General features: G+C 49.3%; 8 protein-coding genes across 8 annotated transcripts; 4 read left to right on the plus strand and 4 right to left on the minus strand.

Annotated features, from left to right (window-relative positions):
* Nucleotides 1-519: 519 nt before the first annotated feature.
* MGYG_06812 (dehydrodolichyl diphosphate synthase) lies at nucleotides 520-1,828 on the plus strand (the record flags this gene model as incomplete). The annotated part of the gene is made up of 2 exons (XM_003170772.1): nucleotides 520-776; nucleotides 835-1,828. 2 exons carry the CDS (start codon nucleotides 520-522, stop codon nucleotides 1,826-1,828), a joined length of 1,251 nt encoding a protein of 416 aa, XP_003170820.1.
* A 510-nt stretch (nucleotides 1,829-2,338) lies between these two features.
* On the plus strand, nucleotides 2,339-4,098 carry MGYG_06813 (saccharopine dehydrogenase; the record flags this gene model as incomplete). The annotated part of the gene is made up of 6 exons (XM_003170773.1): nucleotides 2,339-2,360; nucleotides 2,541-2,594; nucleotides 2,675-2,961; nucleotides 3,026-3,064; nucleotides 3,120-3,944; nucleotides 4,003-4,098. The coding sequence occupies 6 exons, from the start codon at nucleotides 2,339-2,341 to the stop codon at nucleotides 4,096-4,098; spliced, it is 1,323 nt and encodes a 440-aa protein (XP_003170821.1).
* A 523-nt stretch (nucleotides 4,099-4,621) lies between these two features.
* On the plus strand, nucleotides 4,622-5,140 carry MGYG_09139 (hypothetical protein; the record flags this gene model as incomplete). The annotated part of the gene is made up of 1 exon (XM_003170774.1): nucleotides 4,622-5,140. The coding sequence occupies one exon, from the start codon at nucleotides 4,622-4,624 to the stop codon at nucleotides 5,138-5,140; it is 519 nt and encodes a 172-aa protein (XP_003170822.1).
* A 760-nt stretch (nucleotides 5,141-5,900) lies between these two features.
* MGYG_06814 (alcohol dehydrogenase zinc-binding domain-containing protein) lies at nucleotides 5,901-6,896 on the minus strand (the record flags this gene model as incomplete). Its single annotated transcript, XM_003170775.1, has 1 exon — nucleotides 5,901-6,896. The coding sequence occupies one exon, from the start codon at nucleotides 6,894-6,896 to the stop codon at nucleotides 5,901-5,903; it is 996 nt and encodes a 331-aa protein (XP_003170823.1).
* A 525-nt stretch (nucleotides 6,897-7,421) lies between these two features.
* On the minus strand, nucleotides 7,422-9,491 carry MGYG_06815 (glucoamylase; the record flags this gene model as incomplete). Its single annotated transcript, XM_003170776.1, has 5 exons — nucleotides 7,422-8,021; nucleotides 8,078-8,715; nucleotides 8,772-8,868; nucleotides 8,929-9,212; nucleotides 9,275-9,491. 5 exons carry the CDS (start codon nucleotides 9,489-9,491, stop codon nucleotides 7,422-7,424), a joined length of 1,836 nt encoding a protein of 611 aa, XP_003170824.1.
* Nucleotides 9,492-10,250: 759 nt separating this feature from the next.
* Nucleotides 10,251-11,512, minus strand: MGYG_06816 (hsp90-like protein; the record flags this gene model as incomplete). Its single annotated transcript, XM_003170777.1, has 4 exons — nucleotides 10,251-10,269; nucleotides 10,325-10,989; nucleotides 11,082-11,164; nucleotides 11,290-11,512. 4 exons carry the CDS (start codon nucleotides 11,510-11,512, stop codon nucleotides 10,251-10,253), a joined length of 990 nt encoding a protein of 329 aa, XP_003170825.1.
* A 1,101-nt stretch (nucleotides 11,513-12,613) lies between these two features.
* Nucleotides 12,614-16,330, minus strand: MGYG_06817 (hypothetical protein; the record flags this gene model as incomplete). Its single annotated transcript, XM_003170778.1, has 2 exons — nucleotides 12,614-16,092; nucleotides 16,159-16,330. The coding sequence occupies 2 exons, from the start codon at nucleotides 16,328-16,330 to the stop codon at nucleotides 12,614-12,616; spliced, it is 3,651 nt and encodes a 1,216-aa protein (XP_003170826.1).
* A 4,443-nt stretch (nucleotides 16,331-20,773) lies between these two features.
* MGYG_06819 (fructose-1,6-bisphosphatase) lies at nucleotides 20,774-21,936 on the plus strand (the record flags this gene model as incomplete). Its single annotated transcript, XM_003170779.1, has 2 exons — nucleotides 20,774-20,910; nucleotides 20,985-21,936. 2 exons carry the CDS (start codon nucleotides 20,774-20,776, stop codon nucleotides 21,934-21,936), a joined length of 1,089 nt encoding a protein of 362 aa, XP_003170827.1.
* Nucleotides 21,937-22,114: the final 178 nt, after the last annotated feature.

Here is a 22,114-nt window from a genome sequence, read left to right on the forward strand (position 1 = left end):
CAGGCGTTTCGCAACTATCTATCTATTACCATTTTTATTATCTATTCTATATTCATCTCTTCTTCTTCTTCTTCTCTTCTCTTCTCTTCTCTACCGTCTTCTGCTTGTCTTTCTTCTATCATGTCACAAGTCAGGGGCTCCTCGACTTCATCCGAGACACAAAAACAAACAAGAACAGGCAGAAAAAGGCAAAAAAAATAAAAATAAAATAAATAAAAATAAAACAAGCGGCAAAGCCACGAAGTCTGACTGTCGCATTTACGTCACTCGCTCGTTTTTCTTCCCTTATCAAGTAGCCAAATAATCACTGCTTCAATTCATCCTACTTTATTTTAATAATACTTACATTGGATATTCTCTTCGCTCGTTTGCTGTTCGCAGGCTTATTCTCCTTCGCATCCTTCTCTCTACCTGCTTTGCTTTACTGCGTTTGCGCTGGCAGAAGAAAACACCAGGACTTCCACGTTTACCTTTACCACTTGCTAACGCCCCCTACGAGACACCTCGAGAAGCCTCACGATGGCCTCGTCTATGCATCTGTCGAGGATACGGAAATGGCTGGCTTCATCTCCGCCCGTCGAAGGGGCTATATACTACCTGCGAGAGCTGTTGATCGGCGCGTTGCGACAGGGCCCTATCCCACAGCATGTCGCCTTCGTGATGGACGGGAACAGGCGGTTTGCCCGCAACCAGGGCATCGAGCGAGTAGAGGGCCATAACCTGGGCTTCGAGGCGCTGGCTAAGGTATTCCCTTTTTCGTTCGTTATACAAACAGAGTGAGAATGAGTGGTAAAGAAGCTAACTGATGGCGCAGATACTAGAAGTGTGCTATAGCTCCGGCATCAAGGTGGTGACGATATACGCCTTCAGCATTGAGAACTTCAAACGGTCCAAGTACGAGGTCGATGCGCTGATGGAGATGGCGAAGCTAAAGCTGTTGCAGCTGTCGGAGCACGGCGAGCTGCTGGAGAGATACGGAGCCAGCGTGCGGGTGCTGGGCCGGCGAGACCAGATACGCCCGGATGTGCTGGAAGCCGTGGACAGGACGGTAGAGCTGACCAGCGGCAACGGAGACGCTATCCTCAACATCTGCTTTCCCTATACTTCGAGAGACGAGATCACCTCTGCGGTCCGTAACACGGTGGTGGAGTATAGCACGCCGTTAGACAGGAGCCAGCTTCCCGCTGTGAACTCGCCGCGTCGACCGTTCTCTGAGAAGCGGATTGTTGAGAATATACGTGAACACACACCCAGTGCGGATCCGCGCGAGTCGCTGTCGAACGGAAGCAATAGCCCCGTCACTACGTCGTCGGCAAACGAGACGGCATACGACTCCAACTCGTCACTGTCTTCCGCCACAACGCTGCACCATGTACCTACGAACGGAGCAAGCAAGCAGCAGCAGCAACAGCACGCTGCCAGGTCTCCAGAGCTGTATACCTCGTATCCCCCGAACAGTGACCAACTGCTCTTTCACTCGCCCGAGACGATCGCCACGCAGACGCTCAACGACCATATGCTCACCGCAGGCTGTCCGCCACTCGACATCCTGATCCGCACCTCTGGCGTCGAGCGTCTCAGCGACTTCATGCTCTGGCAGTGCCACCAGGAGACCCAGATCATCTTCCTGGACACGCTGTGGCCGGCGTTTAGTCTCTGGGAGTTCCTGCCTGTGATCTGGGACTGGCAGCGCAGAATCAGGAAGACCGGCCCCAGACGAGAGCCCGAGTTCGACTTTCCCAGCGCCTACAACTCGGATTCTGAGCGGTTGAATGTTACTGACAGTCCGTGGCTGGAGGACGATGATATCAAAGTCAAGTCCATATAACGTACCTACTTACCTACCTACTTCTTCTACTTCTACTTCTACTTCTGCCTACTTCTACCCTTCTACCACTTCTTCACTACCTTACTTTCTTCTACTGGCTTCCACCGGCGTCTACCTACTACTTCTTATCTCTTACTACTGTATAATAGTAATGAAAACCCGTATAGATATGTTCGTACATGGATTCCCTAGCACGCACCACCGCGGCATCCGTAGGCCCTGAGCCAGTTGGGCAGCAAGATCATCACCCTCGCCTCTCAGCAGCAAGTCTTATCCAACATCCATATCAAACAGACGAAGCAGGAGCAAGAAGAAGAAGAAGAAGCAAAGAAGACGAAGACTTTGACCGACTAAACGACTTCTTGCTGACTAACTCGGACAGAGACAAAAAGTGCACAAAGTCTTCGTCTTCGTCTTCGTCTTCTTCTTCTTCCTCCTCCTTTCACTCTTCATCATCTCTTCTTCTGCCTCATCATCGTCCTCCTTCGTCTTAACCAGCCTGTCGATACCATGTCTTCCTCAATTGAAGGCCGTAGAGTGCTCCTGTATGCCATCTGCAGCCCCTAACCCCCCTGCTGCCCCTCCGTTATCTAGCTTGACTGACTCACGATAACAGGCTTGGAAGTGGCTTCGGTTAGTCGACGGCCTCAAAGATACAGAACAGAAGAACGTCTGCGAGGATGAATTGGCTGATATTTTACTCTGTGGACAGTCACCAAGCCTACCATTGACGAGCTGAGCAAGGCCGGTGTCAATCTGACTGTTGGTGCGTGATACCTGCTACTATATAAACACTACTATAAACAACATGACTCAAGACCACCAGCTAACGAAAGATATGTACAGCTTGCCGTACGCTCGAGAGTGCTCAGCAGCTCTGCAAGGGCATCAAGAACACGAACGCCATCTCGCTGGACGTCAATGACTCTGCTGCCCTAGATGCCGAGCTGGCCAAGGTCGAGCTGGTCATCTCCCTCATCCCATACATCCACCACGCTACCGTCATCAAGGGAGCTATCCGCACCAAGAAGAATGTAGTCACTACTTCATACGTCTCGCCAGCCATGATGGAGCTGGATGAAGATGCTAAGAAGGCCGGAATCACAGTCATGAACGAGATTGGTCTTGACCCTGTATGTCGAAGATACCCCATCCCCCTCGCCATACGCATATAGATAGGTATTGACCTGCTTCTAGGGCATTGACCACTTGTATGCCGTCAAGACCATCACAGAGGTGCGTTCTACTCCAAGCAAGCATGTATACATGGCATCCAACTCACTTGCTATAGGTCCATGAAGCCGGTGGCAAGGTCACATCCTTCCTGTCCTACTGTGGTGGCCTCCCAGCCCCAGAGTGCTCCGACAACCCACTAGGTTACAAATTCTCCTGGTCAAGCAGAGGTATGCTTCTCGCCCTCCGCAATGACGCCAAGTACTACGAAGACGGCAAGATCGTCTCCGTCCCCGGTCCCGACCTCATGGACACCGCAAAGCCATACTTCATCTACCCAGGTTTCGCCTTCGTAGCCTACGGCAACCGTGACTCGACCCCTTACAAGGAACGCTACCAGATGCCAGAAGCCCAGACCATCGTCCGTGGCACTCTTCGCTTCCAGGGCTTCCCACAGATGATCCGCACCCTAGTTGATCTAGGTTTCCTCAAGGAAGACGAGAAGGAGTTCATGAAGACTGCTATTCCATGGAAAGAGGCCATGAAGCAGCTTCTTGGCGCCTCTTCCTCCGACGAGAAGGATCTCCAGTGGGCTATCTCCTCCAAGACCAAGTTCGCTAACAACGAGGAGAAGGACCGTATCATGGCTGCTCTTCGATGGATTGGCGTTTTCTCTGACGAGAAGATTACCCCCCGTAACAACCCGCTTGATACCCTTTGTGCTACCCTCGAGCAGAAGATGCAGTATGGTCCCGGCGAGAGGGATATGGTTATGCTTCAGCATCGATTCGAGATCGAGAACAAGGACGGTTCCAAGGAGACCCGTACCAGCACCCTCTGTGACTATGGTGATCCAAACGGTTACTCTGCCATGGCTAAGCTCGTGGGTATCCCTTGTGCCGTTGCTGTCAGGCAGGTTCTTGACGGCACTCTTAGCGAGAAGGTAGGTCGTCCCATCCTAAATTCAGATGCTTTGAATGATGCTAACTTTGATTAACCAGGGTATCCTTGCTCCCATGAACATGAAGATCTGTGGCCCTCTGATCAAGGCCTTGAAGGAGGAGTACGGCATCGAGATGATCGAGAAGACTCTCTAAGTCAATCTCTCATTCACCGGTTAATGACTACGAAGTTTTGTTTTCTTAACTAATGAAAAAGAAGAGGATGTTTTTTTAAGGCATGGGAATAGGAAATGGTTTGGGAGGTTCCTAACTAAAAGTACATTCGATTTCTCCATATGCTCATAACTTAAGGAGATACATGCATGCTATCCTAAACTCCATCGATAATAGAAGATCAATGATGATACTTCCATATCAGTCACTCTTTTTCTCTGTAAACAGTCTTGCGCCCATGTGGTCGCTTTCACACGTCTATCAGTCAAATGCCACCTCCATGGCCCGTCAATTCCCCATCGGGTGTTGAGCTATTCCCACCCTCCCGCCAGCCCAACGCCTTTCTATCTATCCCGATTTCTTTGACAACTGCCGGTCACCCTGTAGCCCATCGACGAGTCAAGCGTGTTCGAGTATCGGCTCGTAACGGTTTCCTTGCAGACCACCCTCTGCCTCTTTCCAGCCACCCCATATCAATCAGCCCATGTCAACCATCAGTCACCCCATGCCAATCACTGCATATGATCCATCCCGGTTCAACTGTCAAATTCGGACCCTAGTCCAACCCTTTTCTCCTCCACTGACCCTTCCCAGATCTGCGCTATGCAGCTCAGTCCATCAAAGACCACAGTCAATTTCAGTGCCAGGTATCCCGTCCTCCTTTGGGTACATTCTTTTCAGGTCCTCCACCCAACGCTCCCCTTCGGGCCTTTTCCAAAATGCCAGTCCAGTCTCCAAAACCATGGCTCTCTTGTACGTCAGTTCACTCCAGCCCGCTCCTCCAACTCCAGTCCCAGTCCATTCCCAAAATCAAGTCCCAGCCGGTGACGGCCGCTTCCCAAGGCAACAATCCAGCCTCAACTCAGCTCCAGTTCACTCCTCACATCCGTCCTCAATTCAGCCGAAGCGCCTTTTCCTAGCAATCATCCACCACAACCCAATCCAGCTTCCATCCGATTCCAGTGCAGGTTCCAGAACCATATCTCTCCTCCAAGCCCAGTTCATCCGTCCAATCAATCTCTAGTCCACTTTCAGCCTCTTCTCCCAGCAGCCGTCCAGTTCACTCCTCCAATCCATCTCCAGCTCAACCCCACCCCATTTTCCTAGCAGCCATCCATTCCCAACCCTCCTCCAATCCAAGACCAATCCAATTCCAATTCACTCTTCCTATCATCCTCCCAGTCTCCCTGATATCCAAATCAACTCTCCAATTGACCACCCCTTTTGTCTTTCAACACACTTCACAATCTTACAATTCGTCTCCTTCTCCTATTAACCCTCCACTTCAAATCTCCACAATCTCAATCTCAGATCTCAAAAATCACCTCTCTACCTATTTCGGCAGCTTTGTATAGGCTGTTTTCTTCTCTCTTCTTTCTTCTCCCTTTTTCTTTTTTTCTACTTTTATTTTTTGTTCTTCTTCCTCCTTGTTTCTTTTTGTTTTGCTTTTTGGTTGATAATATTTTTCGTTTCTGAAAATGCTTTACATGAGCTGTTTGTTGTTGTATCAGCTTCAGCGTCAAATCAACTCTGTGAGTCTCAGTCACTTCGTATTTCACTTCCCCATATCAGTTCGTTTCTCGCCAATACCTTTTTGCCCTTTATCCTTCATTCCACCGCAACCCCATTTTTCTAACCACCATATTATCGTATCGTCGTATCGTCGTATCGTCGGATCGTGCGCGGTTGGACTCGTCGGTGGGCTCCTTTCTCCTTTCTCCTTCCTCCATCCCATCATCCCAATTCACCCCTATCCCGGCCACTTTTTCACCACGGGGGCCCCTCTAAACCACCTTCAACACCACTTTGCCCCTGACACGTCGGCTTTCCACCTTGTCTGTTGCCTCCTGAAATTGTTCCAATGGGTAGACGCTGTCCATCAAGAAAGAACATTTCCCTTGCTCCACCAACTCCGAGACTTTTTGTAGCTGATCACCCCGGGGCTCCATGATGAAAAAGTGGCTCTTCACGTCCTTCACCTCAAGCCCTGCTGGCTTCTCCTGCTCCGGGTATCCAACCATGCTGACCAACACACCACCGTCCTTGACGCAACCCCAGGCGTCCACCAGGCTCTTCCCTCCAAAGCAGTCAATGACCATATCAGCCTTTCGCCCTTCCTTCTCTGCCGCCCACTCCATCAATGAGGTTTTCTTGTAGTTGACAGCATCCGTGGCTCCCATTGACTTCACAAACTCCTCGTTTCCATCTCCACACGTTCCAATCACAGCCTCGAACCCAGCAATCCTTGCAAACTGCAGAATCCACATCCCGACTGCCCCCGACGCTGCGGTGACAGCAACTCTCTTCCCTTTCACTCTCTCGTCCTCCGGTCCGTCCCACATGCCGGACTGATCAAACAGTGCCTGCCAGGCGGTAAGAGCAGACAAAGGCACTGTTGCAGCTTCCTCCCAGCTCAAGTTCTTCGGCTTGCGTGCCAATTCGCTGGTAAGTGCGATAGTGTGGTCCCTCGCGCCTCCCGGACGTGAATATGGAATGCGACAGTAAACATGGTCGCCTGGTTGGAATGGCGAGGAAGGAGGCGCCAACACGACCGTGCCTGCCACGTCAGGTCCTGGGACTGTCTCGTCTTTGGTGAAAGTGACGTAAGTGTGCCAGTAAAGCTCGCCAGCACAAAGGGCAGTCGCGTGGACGCGGATGAGGTGCTCGCCCACTTCGAAGTTGGGGATGGGCGTAGGACGCGTCTGTAGCGTCAAGGTCGTCGACGGCACGTCCTGGTTGACTGAGCGTCCAGTCTGCGGAACAGAGGTACCTGAAGCCATATTGTGGGTATATAAGCTGTTTGCGTGCTTTATTTCGCGTGGGTATCAGTGAAATTTGTCTTGTCGTAGCTGCGTAGAGGGTACTGAGAAGTTGCAGACCTGTGAAGCGATGGTTAACAGATGTAAAGATCAAGACACGGAAGAGAGGGGAGGGAGGAGGTCTTTTTATAGTCACTGTCAGCAAGCTCTGCCAGCGAGCGAGCCTTGTCGTCTTGCTAAGCAGACGTGGGGAATACGAGCTCTGGGCTCTTCGTATGCGTGTGTGCGTGGTTGTAGTTTGTTGGTTGTCGGAGGACAAGACGAACAGGCAGAGAATCTAGATGTTGATGTTTATGTTTGCTTTTTAGAGTTTAAAGCTTAAAAGAAGAAGGTTCGACTCTCGGAAAACGTCATAGCCTCAAGTGGTTATTACATAATCCCGAGCCGGCGAGACGGAGTTTATAGAATCGGGATGTCGGGTTTGATAGGAAAAGCAGAGGATATAGAAGACAGAAGATGGATATTGATTTATGGTGAAAAGGCTATCTATCGCCAGGTGTCTCTCTTGATCGCGCCCGAGACGCCGCAGGCCTGAGGTACGGTGTACTTCCGGTTGGGATCCTGCTCCCACACCACGTCTCCTCCTGTCTTGCGGATGAACTTGTACTCGAAAGCCACGGCAGTCGGGAGTTCAACGTCGACATACCATTGGTGGCAGTTATCTGCGTATATGTCTGCGCTGAGTGGGACAGCCTTCTTGACATCCCATGAGCCTAGCTGTGGGATAGATCCAACCAGGAAGACGTCTTCGCCCACCTGCGTCGTAGCGAGCAACTTGAAGCGGACATTGTTCTTCGTTGGTAGAGCAGTAGGGCAAGGCGAAGGCGCTGCGGTGGGTGTGAGATTTGGTGGCCAGTAGGTTACAGTTGCGGTTTGGTAGGGTCCAGTTGCCGACGATGGCATGCAGGTAGATGGGAGATCTCGGGCATTCTTCTCACCCCAGGAGGATGGAACAACGGAGTTGCGTCGGGCCATTACGGTTAGATACGATGCATATGACCAAGTAAGGTCTGGCACAGACAATGGAGCGCCATTGTCTCTGGAGAACTGCTCTGCGAGCATCCCCGTGCACGGGGTGTACTTTTTCTAGGCTAAAGTCAGCCAACGCCCGGGAATATACCGTTCAGGAAAATGTAACTTACCGCAACCTCAATATACCCTTCTGCATAGGCTTTTACTGCGGCAATTATATTACGGAATTCCGAGCTGGAAGACTCGTGTGTCCCTGCCTGCACCTGGGGATATATATCCTTGAAGAAAGACATGGAAACATCCGTTACCATGATTTTTCCAATCTTATTCCACTGATAAATGGCATCGTATAGCTGCTCAGCAGCAGCATAAGTTGCCAGGTACCACGGGTTTCCATTGAAATACACATCTTCGGGATACCTGCCAATGGCTACTGCCTGACCCTGTTTGATACCACCGTTGACCTTATAGATTGATCGGAAGGAATCTGTGACCGCCTTGTGGTTTGCTAGTGCTCGTGCAGAACAAGGTTGGAAGGTAGTATCGTCACATCCTCCTTCAGGGTCAAATGTGTGGATGGAACCCAGAATAGAGGCTACATCAAGTCCGGAGCGACCATGACCATAGTTTGACTGGACACGGGTTCCAGTCCAGTACGTCTGCAGGAAGCAGAGTGCCTGAGGAGCCTGAGACTCGCAGTGAGGGCAGGTTTCGCCCAATGCACGCGCCATGTTCATACCCTCCACCAAGGCACGATGTTGGACGATGGTGGTGAAAAATGATGGACTGTTTACTTCCTCCCATAGATCTGTCGGATTGGTATCAGTATACGCCACTCCAAAGGAGTAAGAAGAACATAGTTACCGAAGGCTGTAGCGTTCCAATGCTCGCTGACATATGAAAGGTCATTCTTGATAACCGGCCACACAGTCGATTTAGCCACATCATAGTAGTCGTTTGCCTGTGATGAAAGAGTAAGAAACGGGTGTCTAGTAATACGGAGAAAACTCAATATCCTTACAAGAAGCCACTTTGCGTACGCAATCATGGCGGTAGCTCTGAGGGCAGGCCCATCAGCCTGAGGACGACCCCAATCTTCGTTATACGGAGTCTCATCCACGTGGTATTTTGGTTCTCCCAAGCCTCCGCTTGACAGGCCACCTGAACGAGTGTTTAACAACTGGATGCGGGCTTGAGACGAGATGTATTCATGGATCGTCCCTTGTAGAGCGGTATTTCCCGCTGCAAAGATATCGATGATGCACTTGAGCACTAGAGCTGAGTCTCTCGTCCAGGTAAAGAAGTCTATTTACATATATCAAAATGTTAGGCTCTGTCAAGTGTTTGAATACAACCAAAGAACTCACAGTCTGGATCTCTTTTGCTAGGACTTGCTATGACCAGTCCTGGTCTTGTATTCCAAGCATACGTGCCATTCAGCCCGATGTTATCGAGCAGACTCTGCAGTGTGCCATCGTCCACAGTGTCGAGAGCGGTTTTTGCAACCGGCTTAAACCTGACCTGGAATGCTACCGCGGCCGGTATAACCAGGAAAGACGACAATAGTAGACTATTTATCCGCATCGTGAACGTATTTGACGAAGCTATCGACGCAGACAGCAGCAGACTTGTCTTTTCTGCGTAGAACAGAAGACTCAACGCGAGAAACAAGAGTACTCGAGTTCGTGCGATGTCAAGCAAGAACCGGCTGGCTTTATAATGCAAACCGTGAGGGGCGGCGAAGAGCCCCTTGCAGCCCCGATTCCAACCCCGGGATCACCTTGTACTGGGTATAATATTGACTGTAATATTATTGAGAGTGACAGCAATATCCATCACGCGAGCGGGAAGAGAGAGAAAGCTGGGGGCCAATTGCCACTGTTTCTGCAGCAAAGACGCCCGGGGAAGAGACGAAAACAAGGTTGAATCCATGGGATGAGTTCATGCAGTGAAACATCAAATGCATAGCGTCCGGATCCTGTTGAATATTCACATGCTGAAGACAGGGTCAGTTCTTGGAGTTGCAATACTATGACATGTTTATGTTGGAGATACTCGGTTGATTCATGGATTACGGTATTAAGGTCATGCATGCTATATCCGACTTTGGTACTTATCCGAGAGTGGATTTGAAGAATTTTCTCTATAGTGGCTCCATATTAAAAGGAGGATATACTTATTTATTTAGGGGTAGTCTTGGTACAGTAAAGGGCGTATAGGTAGGCAGGTTAATCACCGTAAGAGGCTATGGGACCGGAGACTGTATCTCTATGCATTTATTTCTAGCATCAACTCATAAGCAACGTAATAACAATATGACTATCAATTAAAAGCGGCACACGATCATAGGATAGTACCAAACCTGGTAGCCGATTAGCATTACATTCCCCAAGATACCATGCAAGGAAGTGACTTACCCGAAGGTCTGCTTGATGCTGCGAACATAATACCCGTCCCAGTTATGTTTGACAACATCTTCCTGTCCAACAGGTACACCATCCCATCTCACATTCAAAACGGTGACCCCATCGACATCGTTCTGAACAAACTTGATCTCCTGGGTACTGTAGTGACCGGCAGGCCACTGAGCCAGTCGCCACTTCTGGACAATAAGGCTGGGTTTCTCAAGATTAACATATTCACCGTCCACGTTTCCGTCAAATATGCTAAACTGTCCACCAACTTTGGCACCGTCGAACCGACGGGGAGCTCCACGAGTGAAGGCAGCAAGGCGGTCGGGGTCAGTGAAGGTGGTGTAAAGCTGCTCAGCAGTGGTACGGAACTCATCAGAGGCATTCACGGAGACAGTGTTGACGGATGATTTGCCGGTAGTGGTGGTGGTAGTAGTAGATGTGGCAGCAGACTTTGCTGGCTGGGGAGTAGAAGATTTAAGAGTCGTGGGAGTAGCAAAACCGCTGGACGGGTTGGAGCCAGGAGCATGCTGAATGTCCTTTCCGTGCTCTTTGATCAGAGCAGGGGCAAGTTTGACGAGTGCAGCACGCAGCTGAGGCACTATCTTCGCTCGAACAAGGTCCTTGACGGGCTGCTTCTTCGCGGTCTCGGAATATATGCTCGTATCAAACTGTTGGAGAAATGGTTGGCTTCCGTTACAACAATTGGGCTAATTTACAACTTCAAAGGAGGGGAATTGCTCGTCCAAAGGGATTCACATACTACGAACTCATCTTCCTCGGTGTCATGGGCGACCTCAGGGATTTTAATCGAACCAGTGACATCCTCATTTTCACTCGTGGTTCCTGAATCAAAGAAAAGAGAAACGCTTAGCCAGAGCTCAACCTTGACAAACGGTCGAATTGAATGTATGCATTGCTATCTGGAGGAGCAAAATATGACGGGTAGGTAGGCAGGCATATACACAAACCTTCATAGTCAAGCTGTAATTTGACATCGAAGAGAGTTATAACTTTTCCTTTCCGCTGGCTGACGTCCACGTCGCCATCCATGCTGACCAGTTTATTTATCTTAGCAGTCACTCCATTCTCCTCAGCGGAGATTCCAACCAGGTTTTCCTCTAGATAAGTCTTTGCCCAGCTGGAGACATCCTTATTCACCCAGTGCCAGTTATTCGGGTTGTGGAGGACCATTGTGATCAAAGAATTATTGAAACTGTAAAGAGTGTTAGTCCGAGAGAAGAAGCGTACGCCTCGAAGATGCTTTTCTTCTTTTTAAAAGTTCTTCTATCTGTAAATGCCATGCAAATATTAGCCACACTATTCAATGCTAAGAGCATCACGGCAGTAAAAGTGAGTTGAAAACTCTTCAGATGGGCTTTTTTCTAGCCCGGGTTAAGCTATTCCGCATAAAACAGAGAACAAATCTTTCTAGGACTGGTGCCAGCTCATGGGTATCATCATAAAACGAGTGATGAATTGTGGAAGAAAGGTATCAAGGGAGGGGTGGATAACTTACATCAAACGGTAGTCAAAAAGCCAGACGCTGCGAGATGTTATAGCGGTCAGCCAGCTCGAGAATCCAAAAGAGAGAGAGGGAGAGAGAGAACAGGAGCGAGATATCACTACGTTGGAGGAGCTAAGAAGCTTTCTCTTCTTCTTTTATTTTCTTCCTGGTGGATGTCCTTTTTTATAGAAAGCTCTAGAAAGAAAATAAGAAAAAGTTGAGATTTTCTTCAGGTTTTATCTTTAGGGATGGTCACGTGACAGAGCTTGACCTAGGCAGGGATTTAGGACTAGAGCTTGACATTGATAAGGGTGGATTCATGATAGATGATAGGAGATGGGTGGGAGAGAGTATGGGAGAGTAGAAGATAATGACGGGTTGGCTCCTTTATATTCCACGACAAGATGGAGAGGAAAGTGGGAAGACTGGAGGAATAATCAAATTTACGCCCCTTCAAACGAATCATGCAAGTCTCAGAAGCAAACGGAAAAAGTGTAGTTGTATTATCCATTCTATATCATAAAGAGCCTGTAACAGAGACATCAGCGCCATTTTCATACTCATCAGTGCCCCCTTATCAACTAATTACGCAGAGGCAGTAGAAAAAATCAAAATATACAAACGAACGTAGATGGGTATCAAGTATTATTAGAATAGGAACACATATGTGAAGAAAAAACGAAAAAGAAAAATAAACAAGTCCCATCTCCACATACTATACCCAGGTATGGTGAAACAGGGGGGAAGAATAAAAGCGGACGGGAGAATATAAAGCTAGCGGAAAGGTATCAAGTCTGTTCCATCTGCTCCATTTCTTCCCATCCGCCTTCACTGGCAAGACGGTGACGGACACGCTCTTTGACACTGTCAAGCTGCTGGCCCAGGGCTTCGGCCCATTGGCCCTCGACCATGCCGACTTTCTCCTTTAGATCAAGAGTGAGGATTCTCTCCTCTTCGGAACGAGACTCTTGCATTTCGCGGTGGACGTCTTCTTCTGCCTCGCCAGATATAATCCGCTGTACTTCCATGAACTTGCAGTTGGCGTTCATCAGGCTGAATTTTATCTCATGAAGGAGGCAGAGGAGATTTGTCTGGGACTCAATGAACTGATACGTTGATTTCCCCGCATGAGTGACAAGTGAGTATAAGTATTGGAGTGGAAACTGATAATAACTTGGGTTTTCGTCATATTCCTTTTGCGGGATGCGGACAGAGAATCCCTCAAGGCTCTGTGGGATTTCTTGCAGGATCGTCACGATTGGGGGAGTAATATCCCAGAAAGCCGACAGTTGAGTCTCAACTCCTCGACTGACGTTTGCTTCGATAACGTCCATAAAGCTCTCAAAGCGTTTAAGAGTGTCGGCTACGAAGGCGAGCTTTCGATCTTGAGCATCACGAATGAAGAAGTTGTTGGTTTCAGTGAGCTTTTCGGCATTTTTTGCCTGGTGATAGGGCAGCGATACCACGGCTCTGAAGTGTTCGTTGCGTTCGCTGAGGATATCGTACTCTTCCCGGAACAGATTCTCACGGCCGTCGAACAGCCATTTAAGCTGCGTCAGCTTTTCTACCAGTTCTGGTTCCTCATCGCCCTCTTCCTGGGTCTGATCTGGTGTTTGACGCTGTGCTGAGTCGAAGAGTTTGCCTCGCAGCTCATCAATACAGGCTGTTGCAATTTTGATTCTATCTTTCAAGATACTCTGCATCGGTTCCAAAACGTCGACTTGATACATGTCAAACTCAGCTTGGACGATCTCACGCTCTTTTTCATTTGCTTGAGCCTGTCTGCCGGCCTCTGCATCGGCTGCATCCGCATAAGATATGCTGCCACTTTCGATTCCATGGTTCATTCGCGCTCTAAATCCACGGAGTTCTTCCTGGGCCTCCTTCTGGTACTTCTCACGAAGGGCCTTTATCTTCTTTTCATAGCTCGCCTTAGTTGCGTGCAACTCTGACAAGTCACTGATAGTCCGGACAGTCGTTCGATAAAATGCCATGTCTGGGTGGTTATTATTTACCCCCGGATAATGCCTTGGGTATGGGGGAGGCAAGGTAACCAATCTTGAGATATCCAACTTGCGAGCTTCCCGGTTGATGGCCGATAATGTCCGTGATGGTCCTAGGGGCTGAGGAGTATCAGGATCGTTCCAGCCTACTTTTTCCGGAGGGTATTCATTCGGCCCATAATTGGCGTAAGGATTGTGGTCTCCAGAGGTTTGTTGATCATAAGCAGCTTGAGTCGGAGTCAAATGATCCATTTGCATCGCCTCGCGCATTTCTCGCGGCAAGCCCATATATTTTGTCTCCCGTTTAGTGCGCGAGACTTTGCCGCCAACATCACCATTATCGCTGCCGGTCTGAGATTCCCACCAGCGACTAGGTGCCCGGCCGCGAGAGCTCTCCTCATTGCTCATACTCATGCTCGCAATGGGTGACAATGCCGGTTTATAACCATTCCCTAAGCCAGACTCAATCACGGAAGTGCGTCTTTTGGGGGTGGCCCTGTCAGGTGTCTGTGGGGGTTCAGATGGACCGGTAGATCTATCTCTAGCCCTGGCTTCAGGCTTCAACGGGTTACTTGCGAGGTCGAATAACTTGTCGGCAACAGTCTTGGGATCAAAAGTCAAGTGACTCCACCCTGAGCCATACTGATGGCGACGGATGCCTGACTCGGCAATGATAAAACTGCAAAAGAATTGCAACGCATCAGTTGCATTGGTTGCTTCCGATTCTTTTCTTAGGTATTCATGATATCGACGTTCCGCATCTTGAATAAATTTTCCATCTATAGGTGCGTATGGAGCACATTTCGGGGAAGGACGCCGAGATGGAATTCTAACTGGGACCAGGGGTTGTGCCTCTAAGGGCGAGACGTCAACGGGGAGATGTAACAGGTGAGAAAGTGGCCTGTCTGAACTGGCGCTACGTGGTTCTAGTCCAAGCATACCCGCATCCTGCTGCTGTGCTGGGGGTGGTGTTGGCAGAGCCTTGGTAGGTAAATGGAGCGGCTCGGGTGCCATGGCTGGCGACTTTTGTTCCCTGCCTGGAGAGAATGGAGGAGTCTGACCTCTGCCCGCCAGCGGCTCATGCGGGAACGTTTGTAGCCTAGGAGTGGCGGAATATGGAGAGGTAATGGTGTTCATTTTATTGCTGAAGGGAGAAGTGGCTGATCTGGCGCTGTGAAGAGGTTCCTCTCCTGGATTACTACGAGCACTTCGCGGAGTTGCTCTGGTAAGAGTACGACGACGAACAAGTCCGCTGGATACAGGGGAACTAAGAACGAGGTCTGTCGGCCATGTCATGTCGTAACTTTCATCCTTAGACTCCTGCCCTTGAGAGCTGCCTTCAGTTCTGTTATTCCTGCTTTGAATACGACGCTCACGGATCCCCTTCTGGCTTTGGACTCTGATGGAAGACGGTGCAGGTTGGCCTGAAACATCGTGACGGCTGGTTGGCACAGCATTAAGCAAACTTGGCGATGCGGGAACCGACCTGTGTTGGTCGTGAGGGGACGCAGATGTCCGCCGGGGAGTTCTTGGAACATTAGTCTGGTCAGGAACCCATCCAAGCGGTGTTGCTGGAATGGTAGGAAGACTAGGTTCTATTGACGATGAACCAGAGCCGGACCGTAGTCTTTCTTCTCTATTCTGTGGTACAGTGTTTCTCTCTACCGCAGATTGCGATGAAAAGGAAGTCCTTCTTGGAGCACCTGCTGGAGGAGGACCTGGAGGCGGGGGTGGAAGTGGCATTCCTGGCTCCCATCTACCACCTCTTGAAGACAATTGGCTATCCGCCTGTGTACTGACCCTATTTGATGTTCGGCCATGAGGCAAGTCGCCAGTAGACACGGCCCTTCTCGATGCTGGGGGTACGGATTGCAAAACGGCCTGGGAAGACGCGGACGATGATAATTCGGTACGACCAGGACCAGCGCCTGTTCCATAATGGTTTTGTAGACGAGACGAACCATCATTTACCGGGGGTTGGGGGTGAGTTGAATGAGAAGGCACGAAAGATGACCTATGGTCTGGATGCTGCGGCTGTTCAATCTCATGGCTACCTACTGGTGGTGATGGACCGGAACGCGGAAGAGAATAATGATACCCCGGAGACTCTCTCTGACGGGACTGGGTGGGAGCGGGACTTTGTTGAATAGGGGCAGGAATGGGACTGGGGCTGCTGGCCACCGGGTAGCCAACCTGTGGAGACTGAGCTCGCTGTCCTCGGAAGGTTGTCCTAGGAGGTGAGTACGGAGGCGGAGGCGGGGAAGCTATGCATATACCCTCTGGTTAACGTTCGATACTTGCAATACATCCATACGCGAGACAAAATATACCTGTCACTGAAGTTGATGAGGGCGCTGGCTGATGTACCATTCCCGTTGCGGCAACGGGCGATGTACCACCAGAGATGGGACCCCATTCCTGTGGATTATACCGTGAATTGAAAGACCTCGGTCGTGCGGACGCAGACATAGGCGACGTGGTAGCCGTCACACCGCTCAACATTCCGGAAGATAAGTAAGGCGAAGTCATCGATACTGGCGTAAAGGAGAGGCCACCGGCAGAAGGTAGGCCAGGCGGACCTGGAAATTGAAGCCCGCTCAACGACGTAGTAATGGCAGGAGGCTGGACAACATTCTCTCGTCGGCGCAGGGGGTGGATAGGCACGGCGATGGGTGCTGAATGAGGTGCTGCCGGTATATGGTGATGTTGAGAAGACGAAGTCTCCAAGTGATGCGGCCTGTTATCCAACGGGCTAGTTGCAAGCGCGAAGGTCAGCCGACGATGCTCTTAGTTAGCGAGGAGCAAATAGCCCGGCGTCTAGAATACGCAGGAGGATGAAAAAGCACAACCCCCCAGTCTGCAATGCCACAATCGAACAGAGAAGGAGGGGGTGAGAGGGAAGAAGAGTAGATGGGAAAAAAAGACATTGTATGTATCATTAAATGGAGAATTTGCCACACCTGTTCATCTTATACCAAATGCTCGATATCAGACCAGGTCAAAGATGCGGTTGCAGCACATCGGTGGGCCAGCAAGCACCAGGGTATGTCGTGCGTTGCCCTCGCTGTACGGCAGCCGTTTCTGGTCTCAGCAGCCTAAAAGAGACAAATCACACCAACAAAGGCGACGTGGATGCCACCAGCGCGCGGACCGTCAGCCGGAAATGAATGCATTGGCTGGCTTAAAGGCCGTCTAGGTCTGAGGCGGCCAGGGAAGCGGGAGCTACTTTCTTCGCGATTTGGGGGCCAGGACGAAGTTCGGTGGTTGGAGAACAAGTCGTTCAGGACGAGCGAATTAACTTGGCCAGACGGCTGCTGGCTGGGCTTTGCGAGTTATTTTTAAATGCCCTGATAGTCTTGTCTTGGTACATGCCCCCGGCCCCTGTCGAGCAGCGCGGTGCTTTGTACACAGCAGGATGCAACTAGTGATATTAATAGAAACCTAATTAACGCTAGGAACGTTAATTATCACGTTGAAAGGGATGCAGAGTTGGGAAAAAGCAAGTAAAAAGAGAGTAATTTACTCCTTATTCTCTTTGCTTTCCCGAAAATATGAGGGACTTTTCCCATAGTCTTTCGAGCCACCAACAGTTCCGTTGTCCTCGTGGAATATGATTGATGCCCTGGATATCCGACGGGAAGGATTCTTCCTGCGCAACTCACGCAAACATCCTTCCCCCATGTTCGGAGTATACTCGGTGCTCTGTATACATGAAGATCCCATGTCGTCTAGGACTGCAGCGCCTGGTTATGCTCGATACAACCTGCGTAATGCTGCTAGCAAACTTAGCATGTATTGGCGTGAGTGTGCGTGCATGAGGACCTTGCCTCTTCTGCAAGGCGGGCGGTTAACCCTCTCATTTATTCGCTGGATAAATGGAAAATTTCCAAAGTGATGTTCCCACTGGCTGCAGCCGTTCCTCTTGGCTGGGATGAACCCGGTCACCGAGTGACTTAACTTGAACATGATGGACAGCTAAGAGTTTGGCGTATTACTGATACATCTGACGTCTGTTTGGCCCAGCGTAGCACATCGTGGGACGCCTTGAAGAAGGCCGATGAAACTCGTGAATCATCTTATTGCTTGCTATGTTCGAGGTCAGCCTATCGCGGTATATTTAGAGATAGGAGAGGATGTCAAACCTGGAGTTTGTTGAAGTGTTTGAGGTTTGAAGTTGAAGATGGAGAGAAAATGTTGTATCGAAGAAGGTTTGACTTCCCGTTTCGGCAGTCATGTGATTCTCCATGTGCCCAAGTGGTCCTCGTTGCATCAAGCTGGCATGGAAGGCAAGAAAAACTTCGAAGCTGAAGAGGGAACGAGGACATTCGAATGTGAAGAATAATTGGTTCATGTTCATATACTGCTATTGCTATCAAATATATATATCTACTGGACTAGAATAATTGTACATTAAGCTAGCGATTCTTATCCTGAGCTATCATTCATATTCCAACGACCATATTGAGATTGTGGACACATGTGTGTAAGTCCAAGAACAGATGTTGGCCCCTAGCCAGGATGGTGTTGCACGGTATTGCTGAATGTAGGACATGAGAGACCATAATAGAAACCTATGCCGCATCAAAATTAGCCCAAATTCCTCGGACGAGAATGTCATGAGTAACGAAGTGAGTATGAGGAGCAGTGTCAGATCAATGCCCTGTCACAGGCTGTGGTCATCAATGTATAGACTATGTTGACCGTCGTGATAAAAGAATAAATCATCATATAATAAGGATGGGGATGGAGGACAAGGCGGGAATAATTTTTTGTGATGCGAATTAAGACATACCATTATGCATATCTCAGCCTGAAACCATCAAATCTCGGGGCAACTACATGTCTGTGACACATGTTAGCCGCCGTCACCATGCGTTTCCAACTCGTATTATTTCGAGAACGGATAGTCAGGAAAGTTGACATTCTCGTCTTCACTAGCGAGGCTAGCTTGGACATATGCTTGTCTTTGTGTCGTAATTGTCTCATCATGTGAAAGAAGTGCTTGGTTTGACGGAGAGGCACGAGGCATCAACGTACAATTTATATTTAGAGTGGCAACCTATTTTCAGCCCAAGTTAGCATGATGAGCCATGATGTGCATTATGCGTGTGATGTATGATACTGAAGAGCACAAGTTCAGTTTGGCATGAATGGTTATTAAATGTTTGTGTCTGCATCGAGAATTCGAATAAGACTCGTCATCAAGATGTCATCACATTGTGAGAATGGAAGGTTGAGCGAGAGCAGTGGAGGTGGTGTACTAACCATTTGATCAAGACTACATCAACTAGCTACATAATAGCATACTCCTGCTATTGATTCCGTTAGCAAGGGAGAAAACCAAGCCATGGAAGACACCATTAGTCAAGTAAAGCCACAGGTCAGTGGGCGAGGTTTTCTAGGCCTGCCGCAAAAACGCATGTCTGTCATGGCCGGCTTTGCCGTCAGAGCCCAGTGCGGTTTCATCCTTCTGTGTCTGTCTTTGAAAGAAAAAGGCGAGAAGAAGACAGTGACGTCTTACACGGATGTCATAATACCTGGGTAGTGTATGTTAGAGTGGACCTATCGCGTTCTTTTAAATGTTAGCTTGACGCTCAATAACATAGTTTCAACAGTCAAGAAAGGAGAAATGCCGAATCAGAAACAGCCATTTATAGTAACGTCAACAACCCGAAGGTCTCAGTCGGTATTTCCAGCGTATATTATAAAAAAAATAATCATCATGTAAGGCAGGCAGGGGAGTTCAAGGTGGGAAGCTTACCAATTCATTTCTCAGCTTGCTACATAGTAGCATGTTATAGTGGCTATATCTGAACGAAGACGAAAAAGCATTAGTATCTCCCAATGAAAGAAACAACAAACGCGAGGTCTTCAGCTCGACAGCAAGCAAGTAGTCAAGTACACTTCAGACTGACGTGTGCAATTATGGAGTTTCATCTCTTCTGAAGAAGATCAAAGACTCTAGTTTAGCGGTTGTACAAATCATCACCCAAGACAGGACACAGCACAAAAAAGTCAAACCGAAGCCATTGTTCAAGAAGAACTTACCAAGAGACGCAGCCATAGTAGGTAACCAAAGCTACAGTAGTTAGTAAACAAGGCATCTTATGTTGTAAAGCTTGAACCAGCTCTGCTGCAGCTATTGCTGCTGCTTTTGTTGATGTTGATGTTGATATTCATATCGCACAGTGAAAAAGAAAGAGAGAAAATTCAAAGCAAGTAAAAAGTTGAAGCTTTTTCTAGTTAGCGGCGCCAAGGCCCTTTACCGTAAACAGATAAATGTTCCGACTGCTGCAGAAATTACTCCGACCGGATAAACCTGTGCTTAGTAATCTGTCAGCAAATGATCGACTCTGCAGTGACTTTCTCTCGTTTCTTTTCTTCGCTGACCTTCAGGTACGGACTCGCTGTTGTCTTATTACTGGTGTCGGCGCGGTGGTTATTTTTACTATTGTCGCCTCCATCATGAAATTAGACAGCAAAATCACCTTGGCGGCCGTCCCCCTGAGCCAGCAATTAGGTTCCGGCCATGCGAATTTAAAGGGGAACAAGGTCACGTTGACACGCAGAAAACCCGCGCGAAAATAAGCCGGGAGGAGGGGCAGCCAGGCAGTTCGAGGGGCAGCGCGAAGGTCGCAGTGACTTGTGTTGCCCGTAGGACTTGTATGCGTAAACAAGTACTGGTGACTTTTCCCTCGGCGGCTGTTCACGGGCAACTCCCGCGGGTCCAGTGACCTCTCCGACTAGTTCGTGACGTTTGGTGGTAGAAAGAGGACGGGGAGTTGAAGACAAGGCGCAGATACAACTCTTCTTTTTCTTTCTCCTTCGTCTCTCCCCTGCTGAACCCGATCAAGTTGCCTCCTGCCGTCTTGTCCCAAAGCTGAATTGCCCTTCTCCTGTCTTATTGTCATCTTCTTCTCAATATATACACCGCAGGTATCCAGAATGGCTGACGCTACCAACGGCAACGGCAACGGCACCGGCGCTGTTGGCCATGAGAACATCAACACTGATATCATCACTCTTACCCGGTTCCTGACTGAAGAGCAGACGAAACACCCAGAGGCTACCGGTGACTTCACGTACGAGCTCCTATCTACCCCAATTGCAGTGTAATGCCGTTGAATGGATTGCGTGTACTGACTATTTTTGGCAGTCTCCTTTGCCATGCGCTCCAATTCTCCTTCAAGTCCATCGCATACTACATCCGTCGTGCCACCCTGATCAACCTCACCGGTTTGGCTGGCTCATCCAACACCACCGGAGATGACCAGAAGAAGCTCGACGTGATTGGCAACGATGTCTTTGTTGCTGCCATGCGGGGATCTGGCAAGTGCCGTCTCCTCGTCTCTGAGGAGGAAGACCAGGCCATCATCTTCGACGAGAGCCCCAACGCTCGCTACGCTGTCGTCTGTGACCCCATTGACGGCTCCTCCAACCTTGACGCTGGTGTCTCTGTCGGCACCATCTTCGGTATCTTCCAGCTCCCCGATGAGGTCCTTGGAGCTGGCAAGACAGTCACTGCCCAGGACATCCTCCTGCCAGGCACCCAGCAAGTTGCCTCTGGCTTCACCATGTACGGTGCCTCCGCCCAGCTCGTCATGACCGTGAAGACAGGAACGGTCAACGGCTTCACTCTCGACAACGCTCTTGGCGAATTCATCCTTACCCACCCCAACATGCGCATCCCACCCAGCCGCTCCATCTATTCCGTCAACGAAGGAAACTCGATGTACTGGCCTGACTGGGTCAAGAAGTACTTCGAGGAGCTCAAGTACCCTGAGACCGGCAAGAAGCCTTACAGCTCCCGATACATCGGTAGCATGGTTGCTGATGCTTACCGAACTCTGTTGTATGGAGGTATCTTTGCTTATCCAGCTGACTCTAAGAGCCCCAAGGGCAAGCTCCGTATCCTGTATGAGTGTGCCCCCATGGCTCTCATCTTTGAGAACGCTGGCGGTCTGGCTATCAACTCCAAGATGGAGAGATTGCTGGATGTAGTCCCAGAGCATATCCACGATAGAAGCGGAATCTTCCTCGGCAGCAAGAATGAGGTCGAGAAGGTCATGGGAGTTAACAAGCGATTCGAAGCTGCTGGCTCTAGCTAGATGAGCATGTAAATAAATGAGCTGAAACGAAAAAAACAAACACACACACACATTACAGCGAGGAGTTTTCGATTATCATCATCTGTTCATTATCAATTACTATAACAGGAATAAAAAGACAAATTGAATATATGCATCTGATTATCGTCGTTCATGTTGCTCTAATGCTGTCCTGTGT

The sequence above is a fragment of the Nannizzia gypsea genome, genomic scaffold (genome assembly GCF_000150975.2).
Source record: "Nannizzia gypsea CBS 118893 supercont1.6 genomic scaffold, whole genome shotgun sequence".
NCBI classification, from domain to species: domain Eukaryota; kingdom Fungi; phylum Ascomycota; class Eurotiomycetes; order Onygenales; family Arthrodermataceae; genus Nannizzia; species Nannizzia gypsea.